Source organism: Geotrypetes seraphini, chromosome 2, assembly GCF_902459505.1.
Source record: "Geotrypetes seraphini chromosome 2, aGeoSer1.1, whole genome shotgun sequence".
NCBI lineage: Eukaryota > Metazoa > Chordata > Amphibia > Gymnophiona > Dermophiidae > Geotrypetes > Geotrypetes seraphini.
In genome coordinates this window covers 436,251,212-436,274,567 of record NC_047085.1, presented here as the reverse complement: position 1 = coordinate 436,274,567, position 23,356 = coordinate 436,251,212, and the positions used below count along the sequence as shown (strand labels likewise).

The 23,356-nt window shown below is 41.1% G+C and overlaps 1 protein-coding gene across 3 annotated transcripts in view; it reads right to left on the bottom strand.

The window, feature by feature from the left end:
• Positions 1–4,827: 4,827 nt before the first annotated feature.
• The window catches only part of MLLT10 (MLLT10 histone lysine methyltransferase DOT1L cofactor), a 692,838-nt gene continuing 674,309 nt past the window's right edge, over positions 4,828–23,356 (bottom strand). For 2 of the 3 annotated variants that reach the window (XR_004538143.1, XR_004538144.1), the window contains 2 exons: positions 16,506–16,683; positions 4,828–8,756 (listed from right to left, as the gene is read on the bottom strand). Coding sequence is in view for 1 of the 3 variants with exons in the window: in XM_033931325.1 (XP_033787216.1) it covers positions 8,712–8,756 (45 nt within the window). In the remaining 2 variants the exon portion in view is untranslated. The remainder of the gene's footprint in view (positions 8,757–16,505; positions 16,684–23,356) is intronic. The other variant, XM_033931325.1, reaches the window with a different exon arrangement.

Sequence of the window (23,356 nt, the reverse complement as noted above, 5' to 3'; positions counted from 1 at the left end):
CTGATTAAACTTTAAACTTAAATAGCTATTGAAAGTGAAGTGAATCAAATAAAAAAAAAAACTGATTCAATAGGCTAAAACGAATTAAAATGTTTTCCCCTAAATTGGGCAGCTCTAGTGCTGATGTCTCATACTGTTCTTGCAAAACGCTGAAAATCTAATCTAATCTAATACACAATTTATTAATCACACTATACCAAAAAGGTTCAAGGCGATTTACATTCAAAGAGGCCACAAAACCTATGGGAAAATACAAAAGCAATCAATAATTAAAATATCATCATAACATGAATATTACAAGTCATATAAAAAAGTTTTCAAATTTTTCCGAAACATTAAATAATTGATATCAGTCCTAATGTAAACACGTAAATTATCCCAACTTGTAATGGCAGCTTAAGCAAAAGAGGAGCTCAATAATTATTGCAGTCTGGCAGAGCTGTTTGTAGCATCGGGATGGGTTAAACTGGGGAGATAGCATTGGGAAAGAGACTAACTTGAGAAGGCTAAGGATAAGGGGAGGTGTGTGAAGGGGAGGTAAGCTAACAGAAACAGCAGCAGGGGGAGACAAGGGTAAGGGGGCCTTGGAGGAATGAGCTGGAGTTAAAGAGGATGAATGTTGAAAGTAATGGAGCAAGGGAAAGGGCACAAATGGGTGAGAAACAGGAGGCAAGAAGATGTATGTGTGTGTGGGAGAAAGTTGGTGGAGATATGAGATAGGGTAAAAGGACATGTACGGAGGAATTAGATAAGGAAAATAGGATGTGAATAAGCTGGGGAGACTTGAATAGGGGTTGGGGACATATATGGGACAAGAGCTAGGGGGAGGCAGGATTAGTGCAAGAGTATTAGGTGCCTTAGGTGAAGCTTCAGTCTGCGTCCCCCTCAATTAATTTCAAGGCCCATAGGCATCACCTTGAGAATATGATAAACCTAGATGCCACATATCCCAGAACAATCCTGTGAAAATGCATAATTGGACATCAAATATTTAAATATTAATCTTTATTTATATAACCAATGAATACAAGTTCCAAAAATATTTATCTGGGTAAATTGGCTACTTGGAAACTCCTATTCTCCATGCTTGTTGCAGGTTTCCGGGTCTTGCTGTGTCTTGTCAGGTAGAACCAATGTTTCAGCCATCATGCTGTGGCTTTCTTCAGGGTAGAGAATGACAAAGGAACAACTTTGTCCCCATCCCAATCCTGTCCCCATGAGTTCTGTTCCTGTCCCATTCCTACAAGCTCAGTCCTCTTTTGCACAAGCCTCGAACAAGGATTCATTTAGCTAAAGAGATAGTGGCTTTTTTATAGTTCTTATCAGGAATTTTTTTCATGGTCCCTTCTTTTCAAGCTCAGAAGTCTAGACATAAACATGTTATTAGTGCCCTCATGCTTACTACCCTTGGATCTCTTTTTGGGTCCTCTATGTCTGTTGCAAATGCAGTGTTTGGACTGTTCACAGACTGATAGCTACTGTGTGCACTGAAATAACCTGGAACTGACTTGATCTAGTCTCAGAACTGGCTCACAATCAAGTTTGAAGTCAGAAGATTTTTACCCATGTAATGCTGCTTGTACAGTTCTGGGATTAGTCAGTCAGTCACTGGTATTTTATTTGCTAAGGGTTGGTTAATTCTGGGACAAGTATTAATTTAGCTAAAGAGGGAGTGGCTGTTTTATAGTTCTTATCAAGAAATTTTCCTAAACAATCATATAAAGTTAGGTTTTGTACATACTTTAGCATTTCAGAAATATATTTGTGAATAGTCAGAAGAATTTGTAATTATTTTTATAACTTGCATGCCAGATGTCTAAGTATTTTTGATATCTAACAAAATAATTTATAATTGCACTGCGCCAACCTTCTTTTAAATAAAGCAGCAATTATATAAAATCAGAGGGACATTAGGTACAGTTAGTCATATTTGAAACGAGTCCAGAACAATTGCTTTCCAAGTGATTTTTCTGTTACCTCTACATGCTACATTGGGCTTGAGGATCTACATACTATATAAAGACAAACTACAGACCTCACAGCATACCCTGAAGAAAGTTACAGCATGATGGCTGAAACGTCAGTTCTACCTGACAAGACGCGCAACCCATAAACCTGCAACAACAACAGGATGTCAGCTGTGGAAACACTGAGAGAACATATAACCCAACTGAATAGGGAGAACATCTTTAAACTCACCAGACTTTTCCATTTTATGAGAAAAAGAAACCAATTGATTTTCCCACCAAAATTCATTGGTGACCAATGGACTTTCCTGTCTCGTTCACCTCAAGTATCCAACCAATCGGGTTTGAGGCCTACTATATAAACCTCACGGCATACCCTGAAGAAAGCCACAGCATGATGACTGAAACATCAGTTCTGACAAAATGCAGCGAGACCTGGAAACTTGCAACACATATGATGCCAACTGCAGAAACCCTGAGAGAACATCCTATTCTCCATGTACAAGCTTGATGGTTCTTACATTTGTGTGGATGTCAGCATTATTGCTTTGCTTTGACTGCAGCTACTCTAAGCTGCCCCCTCCCTGTTGAAGCTGTCGCACTAGGCAGCCACCTAGGTCTTGCCTAATGTTTAGAATGGTCCTGGGGGGAGGGTAAGAGGTCTGTGTATGTGTGTGTTGAAGGGGAGCTATTGGAGAGACATACACAAACACACTTTCCCCACCAAACATACACCCTTCTTAGCCTCTGTCTTCCCATCTCATTCTCCCCATTACCTTAAGGTGAGGGTGTTTGATTTCAGGGATTTTCATTTGGCAATCTGTAGAGTCCAGGAGGACTGACACTTGAAGCAACTAATCCAATTATGAGCACTATCATGTCACAACTATTAGCAGCTGCAAGCACTGTCTGCAGCTCAGAGCTCCCTTGGGACTCCATCGATTGTTAAACTGTAATCACAAAAAACTAAAAGCCTTAATGCAACAAGAAAAATCCAACAAAAAGATCTAATGGTCTTGGATCCCAGCTCCCTCAACTCCATCCCTCTCAATTTTTGTAACAGTTGTAGTATGTAAGAACTATTGTGAGACCTGGGTTTTCTATATTTTGGGCTTCGGCTCCTTCCAAATCTGCAGCACCCTCTCAAATGAATGGTGAAGTATGGTGAAGCCCCACCAGCAAAAGAAATGCAGTACCCAAGTTGCTCCTTGCACCACTTCTGTAATGCAGAAGTCCACAGCGTGCCTCCTATCACTGACAATAGGACTTCTGCTCAGTTCATGCAAGAACTGCACACGCTCAGGAAGTCCTGGAGTTGGCAGCTAGAGGCATGCCACCAACTTCCACATTACAGAAGCAGCATGAGGAGGCAGGGAGCAGATTGGGCACTGCATTTCTTGTGCTGGCAGGACCCCATGCCCAGTCCGCCCCGGGACTCCCAAAATTGGAGGGCTGTCTATGCCTCCGAGATGCAGGGGTAGGGGAACTCATTCCAATCATACAGAAGGTTACTTTCAATCATACATCTCCACAAATTAATGGTATCTACAACGAACCATTATTAAAATTTATTAACAAAAGCTTTATACATATCTTTTAATACACATTGAATTTTACATCTAGGTAAAATATTAACAGCACAAGTTATATCTTTTAATGTATACAAAATATTACACAATATTAACCAGTGAGTTAAAAAAAGTAAAACACACCAAGCTGATGTTATTTTACAAAGTATCTACAATTATTATCAATGACAATCTTTAAAATCCCCTTGTATATATATATAAAAATAAATTAAATTTATCTTTGTAAATATCCTATCAATTAGAAATATTACAAATCAAAATATTAAATTTTCTTATAAATTCTTCACAATACAAAACAGGTTCACAAAACCTTATTTACAGAAATGAGGTAAGAACTGTGCAATGTTTAACCACAAGACATATTGCAGAATTAACATGCTCTTTCAGCTAAATACACAGTGGAGGGCTAAGTACAACTGGGTCTTTTTCACTAATAATTCACTTATTTAAGTATTAGATCCAATTGCTGGAGCTATAGTCTGTATTATTTGACTATCCAAATCAAATTTGGAGGGGGTAGTTAATAAGTGTGATATGGGAATAATGCATATGATTTGCCCCTTAATATGAATTAAATGGCAATAATGTGCATTATATTATCATAAACCAGAAAAAAGAAGTGACAGTCAATTTATTGAAAATATGTATATAAATAACTGGTACATATACAAAAATTATGCAGGCCTAACAAAGAGTCTTTCAATCCTTTTTGTGCTGGACCCCAACATGGTCCGTGTTTCAGCTATAAAAGCCTTCTTCAGGGGGTGTATGAATGAAGCCCATTAGATGGCACCAGAATGCAGGTAATAAAATAAAAAAAAAAGGAATACTCGTACTCTGTTAAGAGCCTGCTGCTCAAAGTGGTTCCAAAACACTGCGAGCTTCCGCATAAGCTTAGGTGGAAGTTCGCAGCGTTTTGGAACAACATTGAGCAGCAGGCTCTTAACAGAGTACGCGTATTCCTTTTTTTTTAGTTTTATTATCTGTCCAAGATTTCAAGGAGAGCAGTGACATCCCTGGTTCTTGGTCTGCAGCTCTACTAGGTACAGCTAATACAGATAGCAAATATCTATATTATCTGTACCTAATATCTTTGGTAACTAAAGGCTAGCAGAGTTGAAGCCTGGTGGCCATTTGGCAACCTACCAAAAACACTAACGTTTATGGTTGCTAGTTACCTCAGGATTTTTGGTTAGTGCTGCCGAAATATCCCTACCTACATGGCCAACTAGAAGATACTGGACTGGCAAGCTAAATATTAAAATACTCCCATATATTTCCAGAATACTGCAAATATTATTTCGCTCAATATGTTGTTTTTCTGGACATTGTTTTGGTTTTTTTTTTTTTTTTTTTTTTAAACATAACTCCCTGGAGTGCATATAGTGTGCTTAAAACAATCAGTAACAGAAGTACTGTCCCATTTTTTTTTTAAGAGTGGTGTTTATACAGGGGGAACAGTATTCTTTTTAAGCTGCACTAAATATCCAGAATCTGAATTTTACTCAGAGTAGCTATAAACTACATGTGACAAGTAGGGAAAGCACGTAGACTATGACATTCTTTCCAACTTCCCTGCAATTGTTTATATATATATTTAGGCTTACAATGTTTATTTGCAATGCCTTTGAGTGGGGAGACATGAGGAAGAAAGTTAAAATTGCAGGGATGGGGAGGGAACAGGGATAATAAATGTACTTCACTGCGGTGACGCTGATGAAAATGCAGAGACCATGAGGGGACAAGGATGAATTTTTGTCTCTGCCTCACTCTCTAACTATCACAATAAACTAAGGTGTACTAAAAGGCCAACTTCTATAGCACTTTAACAACTGTCTTCCTCAGTCACTTTAGAGGAAAAACTTTTCTAACATGCAGTAGTAATTTTACTGCAATTTCAGTTATTAGCATATTTTTCATACTAAATATGGAACTACCAAGACAAATTTACAATAGAAATGACAATCCTGAAGACTGGAGAGAATGAAAAGTGATCCAAGAAAGTTTGTGCAGTGGTTGAGTGCTTGGCAGTTAAATTTCAATACAAAAAACTGCAGTCATGTATTTGGGAAGCATAAATCTGAAGGAGAGCACACTATAGAAGATGTTATACCAATGTGTCAATAAGGCAGCCTCAAATTGATTCTGTCCAATGATCTCAGGATCTGAAGCTCAAAACCTAACACCAGCGCTAAAGGCGATTTGCATTGGTGTTAGTGTGCTGCCCGATGCGCTAATGTTTTCAGTTTGGGTGCTGAAACCATTAGCACAGACAGTACTTAAATGCATTTTAAATGAGGTCACTTCAAACCCCTGTAGCATGCTTAAAAAAAAGAAAAAGAGCTGTGAGGTCCAGGAGAGCATTAGAAGGGTTGGTTGAGAGAAGGGGTGACATTAGACACCCCTTCTCTCCCACCAATCTGTTCCTGCTCCATGCCACCCAGAGCTTCCCCATGCCACTCCCAAAAGCCCTGGTGGTCCAGTGGACCTCAAAACCCCCCAAACCTACACAAAACCTGGTGGTCCACTGGGATCCTAGGCCAGGTCAGAACCCCCGCCAAACTGGAATGTTCTCTGGTGGCCTAGTGTAGCCCTGGCCCACCCACACCCAGCCCGACATACATTTGCTGGAAGGGAAGAGGGATTGGGGTTCTGGCCCGGCCCGGGGGCCCACCAGGGTTCTGTCTAAGTTTGAGGGGTGTCAGGGTCCACTGGACCACCAGGGCTTTTAGGATTAGAAGGGTAGTGGTCCACTGGAACACTAGGGCTGATTGTGAGTTGGGTCAAGGGGAGGGGTCCTAGTCTCTGTTAGGGTCCACTGGAGGGAGGGGGAGAGAATTTGGGCCACTAGGGTCGTCGGTGTCATTACTTTAAAAAAAAAAAAATTATTAATTTTTTTTATGTCAATGCCTGAGCCAATCGGAGACTAGTGTGCAGCAAATTAAAACTGCAGTGCAGTATAAATTTGCATGTTCATTATTCTTAACATAGCACAGTAATTTTGCAGTGCAAGATTCACGGTAGAATTTGATTCTACCACAAACCTTTGAGCATCAGCCCATCAGCGAGAAGAGAATAAGGCAGTGGCCAGAGCCAGAAAAATGCTAAAGTGCGTAGGAAGAGGCAAAGCAATAGAAAAAAGATTGCGATACCTTTGAACAGGTCATTAGAAAGACCTCACTTGGAACAGTCTTCATTTCTGAAGGCCTTAACTATGATGTATCCACAGAAAGAATAGAGAAATAGTGATGGTTCTATATGGATATCCTAGTGTATATGTATGATTTATATTTCAAAGATATAAATCAGACAGAAAGCACAACATTTTCAGACAAAATACTCTAGAAGCAGAAGTCACAATATGAAGCTCAGGCAGGGGAGGGGGAAATAGGCTCAAGGGCAAAATCTGGAAATACTTCTTCACAAAGAGGATGCAAGGAATGGCCTCCTAATGATCACTGATGGCAGTCATTGTCTCCAATAGAAGTGGTGGAGATAAAGGAGCCAGTTTACTAAAGTGCAGTAGATATTTTACATTTACTGTGAATTAACAGTAGGTATTTGCATTACTGTGGATTAACAAATAGTAAGTTCAAAGGCAGTGCAGTAACTGTTGCGGGCATGTCCAGTATTATCTGTGCAGGTTCTGCACAGATCAGTGCAGTGTGATTACTATGGATGCATTTAATGTCACCTATTAAGGTGGACCTATCAGCATTCATGCTAACTGCATATTTGACAGTGTGTGCTACTTACTGTGTGCCAGTGCAATGTTCAGTTAACCCCTAACTTCTTCCCATACCCTGCCCAGTCCCAACTCCATCTCATACCATGCTAAGCAGTTAACACAGAACATTTCCTGCACTGGTTGTGCCAGCATGCAGTAAACATTAGTCAGGCATGCATTTATAATTAGCATGCACTTTAGTAAACATGGCCTGAAATTTGTAAGAGAGAACACATAGAATAAGCAGAGAAGATCTTAGGTACTAAAAGGCAAGAGAAAGGTCAAAGGCAAACTAAGGTATATGGCATTTCATAAGGATGAAACTGACTGACTACATGGGGTTTAAAGGCCTTATATGCTATTATCTATGTTTCTATGAGAAAAAAAATTAAAGGCAACAAAACATTTGATCACTTATTTTGTAGTAATTCATTAGTGAAAAATGACCCAGGTAAATAGAAGTTAGCTTAAACAACCAACACTGGCAGAGAGGACATAACAATGATGAAGACCATTTATACAATGTTCAACATTCTTGCCCTCTAGAGAGAGGAGTCTGCATGTTCCAATGGGTTCAGCTATCATTAAACCAATGAACTTAGCAACAGGCACTTGTTTTCTAAATGGACCCCTCTTCCCCCTATAGATTTGATTTCTCAGGCGCCTCAAATACCTTACATACTTCATCAATGGTAACTTGTTTGTACTAGGATTCAATGTAAATTACATTAGCACTTGAAGGCAGAATAGTAGACTTTTTACACTGAAAGAAAGTTATCAGTCCTGAAAGCAAGTTGAAACTATAGCAAAAAATGAGTTTTCAACTCATGCCTTAGAACAGTGGTTCCCAACCCTGTCCTGGAGGACCGCAAGGCCAGTCGGGTTTTCAGGCTAGCCCTAATGAATATGCATGGAGCAGATTTGCATGCCTGTCACTTTCATTATATGCAATCTCTCTCGTGCATATTCATTAGGGCTAGCCTGAAAACCCGATTGGCCTGGTGGTCCTCCAGGACAGGGTTGGGAACCACTGCCTTAGAACCACAAGATCAGCATATGTATTTTCCATTACATCTACCTAGTTTTCTTACTTTAAGAAAACAACTTGTTTGGTATACAAACTTTATTTCTCTGAATGGCTGAATAGATGCTGTATTTCACATTGTCAGTCTGATGAAAGTAATGATTTGCATTACTGAACCTTTTTCACAGTCCACTAATCTGAAAAAGTAGCTCCATTTCAGTGCAACAAAGCACCACTAATTAATCCAAAGTCTTATGAAGTCTGTGCTCAGAGAAGATTAATTCTTGGCTGTGCAGTTGGTCCTGTGTCTTCTGTTGCATTGCTCTGTAACTGCAAAAAGGAAGACTGCAATTTGCAGTGAGATGAAGTGCTATAACAGCAAGATATATAGATCTTCAAAACTGTCAACTCTTTTCTTGCACAATAGGTCCAGTTTTATCAGCAAGTTTCTGTGGTAAAAGGAAATGCTTTAAAAAACAGATAATGTTTACTGAGTAGACTATAAATTCATATGTTGCTCTTTCCAGGCACATTTAGACATGTAGAAGATACAGATAATTCATGGACATTGCTTTATCTTTTTTTGGTTTGTGTAATTTTTGACTACTATGCAATATAAAATAAAGCAGAAAGCAATTCAGTAATCCACACACTTTTAAACCAATTTACAAGGAAGGATTAGGTTCTTACCTCGATAATCCTCTTTCCTATAGGACAGCATATGATTCCTTATGGAGAAGTTAAGCACCTCAACTTGTGAGATGCTTGCAGAAGACATCAATCATTTTCTTCTCTCCACCCCCTTGTCTCTCTGTGCAGCGTCCTCTTCTCTTCAGCCCATACCAAAGCAAGTGATAACTCCTAGGAGAGGAAATGAAAACAAGGGAGGGGTGGCTTGGGGAACTCCCCGATCTAGATAAGTTTGATCTGCTTTGCAGTAGCTACTAAGAGTTAATAAACAACCACCCAACAGTTCAACAAAGAATGGTGGTGAAACAAAAGACCTATCTACCTGTGTGCAACTGGCACTAACACTTGTACACAGCTCTTAGCAAGGTAATATGTACCGATATCGATTTCGGTACTAATATGCTGCTTCTTCAGAGGCTCCGCTTCTCTTCCTTGGCTGTCACAAGCAAAGCCGTTGCATACTCTTCTAAGACTACATGCCTCCGCAGACATAACAGACATCTGACAGGGTGGGGCATAAGGAATCATATGCTGTTCTACAGGAAAGAGGATTATTGAGGTATGAACCTAATCCTTCCTTGTAAATTGGTTTAAAAGTGTGTGGATTACTGAATTGCTTTCTGCTTTATTTTATATTGCATAGTAGTCAAAAATTACACAAACCAAAAAAAGATCAACCAGCATGGTTTGAAATGGAACGCTTTTTAAGTGCACCACTGCACGTTTCCTGCTTCCTTACATACAGTGTCAATACCTAGACACTTGAGAAAGTATTCCTTGTTGAGTGCAACGCAGCATGCTTTTTATCTTCTAGATGCAACGGCTGAGATCTCTGTTAGCGAAAGCCCACTCATGTCCCTTTGGAATAACCCTAAAATTCAAAATAAAGGTAGATCCCTTTCATGGAAGAGGTGGCAACGGGCGGGTGTCGAGTTTGCTCATCAATTAATCTCCTCCACCTCATTCGTTCCTTTTGATATTTTTTGTTCTGCATATTCACTTCCATCCTCTATACATTCCCAATGGCTCATGCTTACTGGAATACTGTCTAAGGTACATATACGCCCTGACTTTATGACCTCTATCCACACTGTTCACCACTGGTCTACTCTGGCCTTAATGAAGGGTAAAGCGATATCTCTTTTCTATAGTATTCTAAGGGATCACTCTTTCACCTTTTCACATCAATCAATGAACCAATGGGAATCGATTCTGCAGACTACGCTTTCTGATATAGATTGGGAACTTTTCTGGTCCTCTACAAACCGTCCTCTTCTATCTTCCAGAGTCTCGCAATCAATGTTAACAAATGAACCCCACTATGACCACCTATTAACTCTTTTACAAACCACCTCACCCTCAACAACCCGCTAAATGTTTAAATGATCTACAACTTACCTCTCGAGCTAATCATTGTAACTTTATTTCTAAATTAACCTTTTGTAATCCGCCTTGAACCGCAAGGTAATGGCGGAATAGAAATCCCTAATGTAATGTAATGTAATGTAATGTTCTTCGTTATGTGGAATGCAGTATGGACCCCATTTCGCATGTGGAAAGCTAAGCTAAAACAAGACTCCAACTGCTGGAATTGTTTGAAAGAATCTGGAACTCTTGATCACATGCTTTTTCATTGCACTATAGTTCACTCCTTCTGGATTCGTATTTGGGACACTATAAAATCTATTACTAAGTGTTCAGAAGAGATTTCCATGGACATTGTAATTCTTCGTTCTCAACACCCTTGTTTCGCACAAACAAACTGCCCACCTAAACTCATTGATGCAATGTTTGTAACAGCTCTTATGCATATTCTAAAAAATTGGAAATCATCCTCGCTACTTGACTACACCTTTTGGTGGAACTCTCTGAGCATGTATCACAAATTTGAATCTTATGCATATGAGAAAAACATGATTTCTCGACTCTCCAGAAACATGGTGCGAAATAAATCACCTTGGTCATTCTTAGATTCATATGTTCATTCTAACCAGTAGACACTTCTGCCTCTCTCTCTATCTATCTATCTCTCTCTTTTTCTTTTTCTCCCTCTTTCTTTCCCTCTCTCTTATTTCACTTTCCCTGCTTTTCTGCCTTTCATATATCTTCTATTAGCAGTTACAAATACCCTGGATTCTTTTTATTAATCTGGTTGTATGTAAATGATTGTAGACATAGATTTTTTCTACACCATTGTGTCTTATTCAGATTTTGTGTGTTTGAACTGCTTTCTGTAAATTTCTTATAATATTCAATAAAAACTAATGAACTAAAAAAAAAAAAAAAAAGAACCTAATCTTTCCTTACTGTGCAAACAGCATATGATTCCTTACACATGGGACGTACCAGAGCAATCCCTTGTGTCTACGGTGGGACAGATGAGTCTGTGGCCAATAGAGAACCCGAAGGCCTTGTCTGTTTGTGCCACCATGTCCACTCTATAAAACTTTGTAAAGGTATGAAGGGTAGACCATGTGGGTGCCCTACAAATTTTGTCAAGCAGCATTGCCCTTGACTCTGTCCAGGAAGATACCACATTTCTGGTAGAATGAGCTTTCACAGCAAATGGCAGCTGCTTTCCACAGTCAATGTACGCTAAGGAAATAGCCTTGTGGATCCATCAGGAAATAGGAGCTTTAGATGCTGGTCTGCCAAGATGGTTAGAACGGATCAAGACAAATAGGTGATCCAACAGGCGGAACTCATTTGTCACCTCAAGATAATGCAGAACTACTCTCCTGACATCCAGCATCTTCAATGCTTTGTCCTGTTTCTTCTTGCCTGTGGGCTGAAAAGCGGGAAGTTGCATGCCCTGGCTGACATGAAACGCCAAAACTATCTTTGGTAGAAAGGAAGGCATGGTGCATAAAGACACCCGTGTGTCTGTGAATCTGAGGAAAGGCTCTCTGCAAGATAACACTTGCAGTTCCAACGCCCTCCTTGCCAAAGTGATTGCGACTAAGAAAACTCTTCACAATTGGGTCCATGATAGATGCATCTGACAGAGGATCATATGGCGCTGTAGCGAGGACCCATAACACAATGTTGAAATTCCACTTAGGGACTGGCAGCCACACTGGAGGGCAAAGCCTGAGAGCTCCCTTCAAGAACCTAGACACATCTGGATGAAAGGCCAAAGACCTTCTTGTCCACTTGAGTTTTGTAACATGAAAGACTGGCTATTTGAACCCTGAGAGATCCTAACACCAGGCCCTTCTCTAGACCTTTCTGCAGAAAGTACAGGAATTCAGAAATGGAAGCCCATAAGGGATCTAACTGCTTCCCTTTACACCAGAGCTGAAAAGGTTTTCACAACAGTGGCTGGATTCTTCAATTGTAGAAGTGTTGTGATAACCATTTCTGAATTTCCCATTTGTGCTAAGGTTGTGCGCTTAGCAGCCATGTCATAAGCCCAAAGCCTTCCAGATTTTCTAGGTCTATGGGCCCCTGGGACAGAAGATCCTGGTGCAGCAGTCTGAGACAGCTGTCTCGCTGCAACCGGACTAGATCCACATACCAAGGATGACACAACCAATCCAGGGCCACCAGGATTACCAATCCTTGATAGGTTGCTATCCTGCGAAAGACCCGGCCTATCATTGGCCATGGAGAGAACACATACAGGAGCCCATTTACTGGCTAAGTTCTACTATAGCTTCTATGCCTACACTTCCTGGTTCTGACCTTCGACAGAAGAAATGAGGAGCATTCTTGTTGTTCACTAAGGCCATAAGATTGAATGTTGACTGCTCCTAGTGTTTCACAATGCAGTTGAATGCTCTCTGGGACAAGGACCATTCCACCAGATCCAGGGTCTGGCAGCTGAGATAACTAGCCTTGGTATTATCCACTCCCACTACATGAGTTGCTATGCTGGCCTGCTTATGGGCTTCTGCCCAGTGAAACAATTGGGCCTCCACCTGCAGCAGAGCACTCTTGGTTTCCCTTGTCTGTTGACGTATGCCATGGCTGTGGCATTGTCAGAGAAGACCCTGACTGCTTCTCCTTTCAGTTGCACCTGGAAGAACCATAGAGCCAACAGAATGGATCTCAACTGTTGATGGACCATGCCCTCTGTGAGGGCAACCAACATTCTTATACTATATAACCTTGCAATGCCCCCCCAGCCATAAAGCCTGGCATCTGTCGTCAGGATCACCCAAGACTCTATGTGGAGAGGGAGGCCTCTGGATGACTCCAGTCAGACACACCACTGAAGACTCATATGCGCTTCTGCTATCCAGGCTAACTGTGACTGAAAGAGTCTCTCTGATGTGATCAATATGCTAACAGTATGTTCTACAGGGTATGCAGTTGGACTCTTGCCCACAGAATCACCTCTACCATGGAGCTAGCACCTGCAAGTAATGCCAAGCCAGAGGCATTGGTAGCTCCAAAATCTCCAAGATCTGGCATCTAAGCTTCAGTTTATGTGGTTCTGGAAGAAAAATTCAGCCCTCCGCCATGTTGAACAGAACCCCCAAATTCTCCAGACACTGAAATTTATAATCTACCCCCGATTCTGCAGGAGCTGAACTGCCTGAGACACTGCCCAGTGACATTTCATCTCAGACGATGCTCTGACCAGCCAATTGTCCATGTTAAGATGAACTTGGACACCTGATCTGCGCAGATGCACCGATACTACCATTACTTTGGTAAAGATGCAAGGCACTGTTGCCAAGCCAAAGGGCAGTGCTGAGAACTGAAATGGCTCTCTAACATATGGAACTGGAGAAACTTCCTGTGATCTGGGAAAATGGGTATATGTAAGTAAGCCTACATCAAATCCAGCATGGCCAAAAATTTGCCCAGAGTTACCAAGGCAATGACCAATCTCATCGTTACCTTCCGGAACCTGGGGAACTTTAATGCTGCATTGACTCGCTTGAGATCCAGGATTGGTCTCCAATTTTCTGGGTCTTTCTTGGGCATGATAAAGTATCTTGAGTATCTGCCTAAGCCTGAGTCTGCATTTGGCACCAGCTCTATGGCTTCAATTTGTAACCGCCTTTGCATAATCACTTTGACCTTGGCTGCTTTCTCTGGTCTTCCTGCTGGAGAGTCCAGAAAGATGTCCCAGAGGGGATGATAGAATTCAAGTTTGTAACTCTCTCAAATGATATCCAGTACCCATTGGTCTGATGAAAGCTATGCCTAAGTCTCCCAGAACTCCGACAATCTCCCTCCTATGCGGAGGATCTCAGTTCATTCACTATTTGTCGCTTGTTGGCTAAGGATCTACCATTATTATAGAGACAAAGCATGGGAGTGGGTGTAGCCTTGGTACTCTGATTGAATTTTGTGAATGGAAGGAGATTGACTGTGTTTCTTGTGTTATTAGGTCTGGTGTTACCTTTGTAGATTGTGGTGTGATTTGGGGAGGGTTTTTAGTAGGGAGGGTGGGGTAGAGTGATGGAAATAAGCTGCCATGTGGGTGATGTGTGTTTTATCTGGGTTGGGTTTCCTGTATAGGGTCCTGGGGATGGGGTAGTTCTGCAGGATTGGACAGATATGAATCGACTCTACAAAAAATACAGTCAAGCCTCATGTGACCTGAACCACTGCCCCTCATATCTGATAACTAACGCCACCCCCAAATTTAGGGCCAGCCTCATGCAATGGATCCAAATTACTCTCACTTAAGGTCAATTCCCGCAGCACCTAGGAGTAATCATAATCACTCCAATTGTGAAGGATCACAAAGGCCTAATAGATAACTCCGCTAACTATAGACTCATCGCCTCAATACCAATATATGTCAAAATTATAGAAGGACTTGTTTCCCAATACCTCACAAATTACCTGGAAGACCACAATCTTCTCCACCCCTCTCAATTGGGGTTCAGATCCAACCACAGCATGGAGACCCTACTAGTAACCCTACTAGACACAGCCCGACAGCACCTCAGCAAAGGCAGAAAGGATGCTGATAATTCAACTTGATCTATCCGCAAGCATTCAATCTGGTTGACCACACCATCCTACTACACACTAGAAGCCATAGGGATTTCAGGCAGGGTATATAACTGGTTCCAAGGATTCCTTAAAACCAGATCTTATAGAGTTAAATCAAACAATCTTAAATCAGATCCATGGTCCAACCCCTGCGGGGTACCTCAAGGATCACCACTCTCACCTACTCTCTTCAATCTCTTTTTATCCTCTCTGGATTCCACCCTAGACAACCTAAATGTAACCTCTTTCAGCTATGCTGATGATATCACCATACTTCTACCCTTCGATTCTCCTGACCCCACTTCTACAGAAAAATTAGAAAAAACCCTACAAGCAGTGGAAAAATGGATGACAGACCACAAACTGAAACTGAACACGGACAAAACAAAATTTCTACTCCTCGAAAAGGATAAGAACCCCTCCACCACAGAACTAGAAATTAACTCCACCAAATACCATATACAACCCACCCTTAAACTCCTAGGAGTAACAATAGACAGATGCTGCACAATGCAAGCCATATCAAACAAGACCACCCAGAGAGCATTTCTAGCCATGCGCAATTTACGTAAAATCAGAAAATTCTTCGACAAAGAGCAATATAGGCTCGTAGTCCAATCCCTAGTACTAGGTCTACTGGATTACTGCAACATCCTCTCCCTGCCTTGCCCTGCAACAATGATAAAACAATTACAGACAATCCAAAACACTGCACTCAGACTGATCTACTCACTAAGAAAATTTGACCACATCATCACTGCCTACCTAGACTCACACTGGTTACCAATACAAGCGCGAATCCAATTCAAATTATACTGTCTATTATTCAAAGCAATAAATGGCTCAGCCCCCAATTATCTAAACAACCGCCTGAACCAAAATCTTGCCGCTAGACAAAGAAGATCTAAGACTCCATTTACCTACCCCCCACTCAAAGGCACCCAGCGTAAGAAGATGTTTGACAGTCTGCTAGTGACGCAAGCAGCGAAATTGGACCATGCCATCTCCAACCTGCTGATGACAACAAGCGATTTCAATCTTTTCGCAAAGAAATCAAAACCCATCTATTCAAAAAATTTATACAGATGTCATAACTCCAACCTGGATTCCCCTCAGTGTGACTCCCCCATCCTCCCTTCTTCACCAGTTACCCTTCCCCTCAAAGCCCAAGCTTGTCAACTGCTTCCCTAACTGCATATACACTGAAACTGCACTATATCCTATCTGTACAGCATGCCAAATTGTATATCCACTGGTATAGCCCAATCCTCCTTGCCGTATCCTATTCCCTAAACTATACTACACCATTCTTCTTGTAACTCCTCTGGAAATGTTCTTCTTCTTGTAACTCTTCTGGAAAAGTCCAGAAGTCTCTTAGTAATCATCCTGGAAATGTCCAGATGTCTCTTTTGTAATCCGCCCAGAACTGCAAGGTTGAGGCGGAATAGAAATCAGTAATGTAATGTAATGTAATGTAATGTAATGTTTTGTAGGTTGAAGGGTCCAAAATGAAGGATTAAGAATAGGTAGAACCAGTTCATTTTACTTACAGTTGATGAGAGGCGAACTATAGTGTCTTGTTTTACAAGATACAGGGGTAGAGGAGGAGACCTCAAAATTCTATGGTGTAGCCAATGGGAAGGTGTGTTCTCCCTGTCTTCTGTCGGGGAGTGCTAGGAAGGTAACATTCCTAGATGTCATAAATGACTGCTTCTTGGAGCAACTGGTCTGGGAACAAACAAGAGGAGGTGCTATTTTAGATTTGGTCCTGAGTGGAATGCAAGACATAGTACAGGAGTTAACTGTGTTGGCTCCGCTGGGAAACAGTGATCATAACGTGATCAAATTTGAGCTGATACTGGGAGTAAATTCGCAAAATAAATCTATTGTAGGGGCGTCCCCACAGTTAAGTGAAGGAAAATGTGCAAAATACTTATCACCCCTCGTGATTGCGCAGTCTAGCAGCCCCCTCCCTCCTTCCCCCTGATCACCGTGGTCCAGGCATCTCCCTTCCCCTCACTTTCGCTGGCGATTTCCATTGTCTCCCAGGAGCACAAGCCTTTAAACAAGTCGCGCGGCTGCCTGAAACTTCTCCTCTGATGCAACCGGAAACAGGAAGTTGCGTCAGAGGAGAAGTTTTGGGCAGCCGCACACAACTTGTTTAAAGGTTCGTGCTGCTTGGAGACTATGAAAATCATCAGTGAAGGTGAAGGGAGGGAGGGAGATGCCAATGTCGATGCAGGCACCATTGGTACCAAGGATTGCGACTTTTCATCTATAAGAGTACCAAAATTTTTCTCTTGCTGAAGCTGACGGGCCTTCAACAAATGCAATGAATGCAAGAGTTCACTCGATGTTCAGGCCCCAAACACTGGATATACTAGTTGTGAAGGTCGGTGATGGAAATACGCCATTGACACCAATGGCACTTCTTAAACCTGCTCAATATCTTAGACATGGATGGGAAAATTTCAGCGGCTAAATTAAACTCAATTTTTATACTCTAAAGAAAACTGTATAAATCAAAACCTCAGGCCTCAAAAGAAGACTAAGGTAAAAGGTAAGAAAAGTATTTTTTTTTTAAGAAAAGATGCAAATCGTTAAAAAAAAATGAAGGAAAAACTTTTGAAAATATATTTCACAAATGAACACACTGAAGGAAGGCAACGCAGCACTAGAAAAACACAACTTCTTTGTTCTGTGGAAAACAAAGAACTGAGGTACCGAGAGCCGTTGTTGGGTGGGAAAGCACTCGCGCATGTGCGGTGCGAGCAGTCTAAAAGCTTAGGTATTCTTAAAGTGCCGATGCACTTTTCACTGTCTGTACTAGGCTCCGTAGATGACATCACCCACATCTGAGAATATGCTGCCTGCTTGTCCTAGGATAATATGGGGTCTCAGGGCACTGAAGACTCAGAAAAAATGAACTTAAAGCCAAAAATAAGAAGAACTAAGCTGGCCTTGTATAGACTCTGGATTCCCTGACAGGCAACGGGAGGGTGGTAGAAGACGGAGGGCTCTTCATCGCTGGAGTTAGCTTGGTGTTTCCCGGACTGTATGGCCATCCCGGCTGACCCGGAAGGGCATTAGTGTATGAGTGAGAGGGAACGAGATGGTGCACATGGGGGGGGGGGGGGGTGTAAAGAAAGAAAGAGAAAAATTGTTGGCCATAGAGAGAGAGAAGAGTGAGGTAGAGATGCATGGGGAAGAGAAGGATGAGAGGGAGAAATGTTGGATATGGTTGTGGAGAGGGAACAGTGGGACAGATTGAAAGGGATGCAAGTGGGAGTTATGTTGGACATAGTGGTGGAGGGAATGGAGGGAAAGGTGTAGCATGTGCTGGAAAGGGGTGCCTAATGAAGGAATTAACAAACAGATGGACAAAGGGGACCCCATAGACATCGTATATTTAGATTTCCAAAAAGCCTTTGACAAGGTACCCCAGGAATGCCTACTTCGGAAACTGAAGAACCATGGGGTAGAAGGTAACGTGCACAGATGGATCGGAAATTGGTTGGCAGGTAGGAAGCAGAGGGTAGGAGTAAAGGGCTACTACTCGGACTGGAGGAGGGTCACGAGTGGTGTTCCGTAGGGGTTGGTGCTTGGTCCGCTGCTATTTAATATATTTATAAATGATATAGAAACAGGGATGAAGTGTGAAATAATAAAATTTGCAGACGACACCAAACTATTAGTGGTGCTCGGACTAAAGAGGACTGCGAGGAACTACAAAGGGACTTGAATAAACTAGAGGAGTGGGCGGCAAGATGGTAGATGAAGTTCAATGTAGAGAAATGTAAAGTATTGCATGTAGGAAGTAGAAACCCTAGGTACAGCTCTACGATGGGAGGGATGTTATTGAGCGAGAGTAACCAGGAAAGGGACTTGGGGGTAATGGTGAACAACACAATGAATCCGTCGGCACAGTGCGTGGCGGCCGCTAAGAAAGCGAATAGAATGCTAGGTATAATCAAGAAGGATATTACAACAAGAACAAAAGAAGTTAACCTGCCGTTTTATCGGGCGATGGTGCGTCCGCATCTGGAGTACTGCATCCAATATTGGTCGCCGTACCTCAAGAAGGATATGGCGATACTCGAGAGGGTTCAGAGGAGAGCGACACGTCTGATAAAGGGTATGGAAAACCTTTCATGCACTGACTGGAGAAACTGGGGCTCTTTTTTCCCCTGGAGAAGAGGAGAATTAGAGGGGATATGATAAATACCTACAAGATCATGAAAGGCATAGAGAAAGTGGAGAGGGACAGATTCTTCAAACTTTCAACAAATAAAAGAACAAGAGGGCATTCGGAAAAGTTGAAAGGGGATAGATTCAAAACCAATGCTAGGAAGTTTTTCTTCACCCAACGGGTGGTGGACACCTGGAATGTGCTTCCAAAAGGTGTGATAGGTCAGAGTACGGTATTACATTACATTACATTAGGGATTTCAATGACTTGAATCATTTTAAACGCTCTCTGAAGAGCTTTCTTTTTAAAGACGCTTTCAATCTATAATCACATCAAATGATTATCTTCTTTTTTATTTATTTCCCCTTCCTATTGTTCTTACCATTCATGTCATCTTTTCTAATAAATAATATTGTAGTTCTGCCCTCCATTCCTTATGTAACTGTCAGTTTTTATGTCAACTTGTCAAATCTTTGTAACTTATTGTGAATACTGGTATATGTGGGTTTTTAAAAATTTTTATTATTTAAATCGCTTAGTAAAATAAATAGGCGATTCAATAAGTTAAAATAAAACTTGAAACTTAAAACTTCCGCCATTACCTTGCAGTTCAAGGCGGATTACAAAAGAATTATCCAAGATGTATTACAACAAGAACTTACAAAAAAAAATAAAAAATTGGTCATTTTCAAAAGGAGTAAGAAATGGGTAAGGGTAGTTGGCTTTTGTGAGAGGTGGAGTTTGAGACTTGCGGTATTATTTCTTTTTTCAGAGTTTTCTTGAAGAGTATGGTCTTTATTTCTTTTCTAAAAGTCTTGTAGTTGAGGGATGCCGTCAATAGATTGGCGATTTGGTTGTCTAGTTTGGCTGCTTGAGTGGCCAGGAGGCCATCATATAGTTTTTTCCATTTGACCTCCTTAATTGGGGGGTATGAGAATGGGGTGTGAGTTTTCCTATGTCTGGTTGCGGTGTTGTGGATGAGGCGGTTATTCAGGTAGTTTGGACTGTCTCCGTATAAAGTCTTAAATAGTAGGCAGTAGAATTTAAATTGTATTCTTGCTGGGATTGGAAGCCAGTGCGATTGGAGATATGCTTCTGTAATATGATCATGCTTCTTTAATGAGTAGATGAGTCTTAGTGCTGTGGTTTGGATAGTTTGTAGTTGTTTTGTTATGGTTGTAGGGCATGGGAGGTAGAGGATATTACAGTAGTCAAGTAGGCCTAGTATTAAGGACTGAACTATGAACTGGAATTAGGTTTTCTCGAAGAATTTCCGAACTTGTCTTAAGTTTCTCATGACTAAGAATGACTTTTGTATTGCTTTATTGATTTGCGGTTGCATGGTGCAGCATCTGTATTAGGGTTCAAGAAGGAATTGGACAGTTTTCAGAAGGAAAAGGGGATAGAGGGGTATAGATAGAGGACTACTACACAGGTCCTGGATCTGTGGGACCACCATGCGAGCGGATTGCTGAGCACGATGGACCTCTGGTCTGATTCAGCAGAGGCACTTCTTATGTTCTTAAATGTTGGGCATGGGGCTGGTGGGCAGTGGTGAAAGATGCTGCACATGATCTGGGGGATGAGAGAGAGAGAAATGTTGGATGTGGCAGTAGAGGGGGGTGGGAGAGTTGCATCATGGATCTCTCTCTCTCTCTCTCTTTCCCTACTCCCTTTGAGGCAAGGGAGGGAATGAAAGACAGATGGACAGTGAGACAGAGGGACATTGTCAAAGGGGATGGAGGAGAGAGGAAGAAAAGTTGGACTCATGGAGGGACAGAGAGAAATGTTGGTTGGGGAAGGGAATGAGGTCCAGAGGACAGGAAGTGTGCAGTAGGCAGAAAAAAAAGAAATGTTGGATGCACAGTCAGAAGGAAGTGCAACCAGAGTCTAATAAAATCACCAGACAACCAAGGTAGGGAAAATGATGTTATTTTCAATTTAGTGATTGAAATGAGTCAGACAAATAGAGTACAAAATATAGACAGCAGATATAAATTCTCAAAACTATTTTTTTTGTAGCTGTTCCTGAGTTGATGTTGCCTATTTTAAAGTTATCTGACTTGACCTCTTTGAAAAAAAAATTGAATATAAATGATAATTAACATATTCTCTGCATACAGTGTGCTTTGTATTTTTTTTTCAATTTTGTAGTTACCATTATTTATTGTTAATAAGATTATATTGTGTGTATATGAAAAATGAATGGAAGAAATTGCATTATAATTAGTACTATTATTATGGGGGTGGGATCAGAGGTGGAGTTTGGGCGAATCTATGACAGAGTTTGGACAGGGATACTTGGTTGATATTTGTTAGACTTAGGGGGTACTTGGCTTGAAGAAGTTGAGAAACACTGTATTAGCAGACTCTGATTGGTAGGTATGGATACAAACTGGAAGGCAAGAGCAGGTTGTTTTGTTTAAAAAAAAATTAATGATTATCTTGCATGACTGTAACTATGACTGTATCTTTATTTTTATGGAGTTCCTTTCCTTTAAACGATTTTTATAATTGCAAACTGCTTAGAACTTTCGAAAGCTGTTAGCGGTATATCAAATTTTAATATAGAAACATATTTTTGCCTGTCTTCCTCTTTATTTTTATTACCTTTACAGCTACTACATTTGAGAACCAAAGTGGCCTTCTTTTTATTTTACCTTTACGTACTTTCTTAATATAAAGGTTTGGTGCCTTTAGAATAGCTCCTTTCAGTTTTGCTTACTGCTGTTCTACTTCATTCAGGTGTTCCCATCCAACTAACTCCTCCCTGAGGTATTTCCCCATCTTGACAAAGTTAGTTCTTTTGAAATCTAGAACCTTAAAAATTGAGCAAGCCCTCTCAACCTGCATTTTAATATTGAACCTCACCATCTGATCACTAGATGCCAAGTGATCATCTACTGTAACCTCAGAAACACTTTCCCTGTTTGTAAGCACCAAGTCCAGAATAGTTCTATCCCACTTGGGTTCCATTACTAATTTCCAGAACAATTTTTCCAGTAGCAAATCCAAGATCTTCTTGTTTCTAGACAGTCCAATCATTAAAATCACCCATCAGCAGTACTTCTCCTTTCCTAGCTATCTTGTGAACGTCTTCAATTAAATCTTTGTCCATTTCTTCCGACTCTGAAGGAGGCTTGTATATCACACCAACGTAAATATATTTTCCATTCTACCGTGCTTCTTCTTTACCCCCTATGTCTCGCAATTCTGTCACTTTAATATTATTCTTAAAATATAATGCCACTCCTGCACCCTTTTTACCTACACTATCCCTCCTGAATAGATTATAGCCAGGAGTAACTATATCCCAATCATGGTTCTCCGTGAACCACTTCTTCATGACCGCCACTAAATCCAATTCATCTTCTATCATTAGAGCCTCTAGATCTGGAATTTTGTTTCCCATACTATAGGCATTGGTATACAAAGCTTTCCGGCTATTATATTTTTGTCTCATTTCAATAATGGTATTTGATGTCTTACATTCCTGAGAGTTATTAATTACCTTGGGACCTTTTACACCCATCCCCAGTAAATTTAGTTTAAAACATTCTTCAATACATTAGCCAGTCTGTTACGAAAGACATTTCATTCCTTTTTTGATAGATGGACACCATCTCTGCTGAACAGGTCTTGGAAAATTATTCTATGGTCTAAGAAACCAAAGTGCTCACATAGACACCATCCATGCATTCAGCTTCAGGATGCGAGTTTCTCTCATTTGTTTTTTACCCAGGACAGGAAGGATTGATGAGACCACCACTTGTGCACTTAATTGCTTCATCCTTTGTCCCAGAACCATGAAGCCACTTTTGATATGTTCAGTGGGATGCCTAGCAGTATCATTTGTGCCAACATGGATAAGTAGCATCGGTTCTTAGGCTTGATGAATCTTGGCAAATGTTCTGCTGCATCTTGAATCTTTCCACCAGGCAGACAGCATGCCTCCCTTGATATCATGTCTAGTTGGCAGATGGGCGCCTCTCTACCTTTCAGAAGGGAATTGCCAACTACCACTACCTTTTGCTTCTTATTGGCTACTGCTCCATCAGTAGCCTATTTTTGAAATATTTTTATATCTTCTACCTCTAGGGCTGCAAACTGGGTCTTCAGTTCAACAGAAGATGGAATAGTAAGGATCACTTTGCATGGTCTGGTGATCTGCATCCAGCCATCCTCTTTCTGCCCAATGCCTCCATCCCCTTT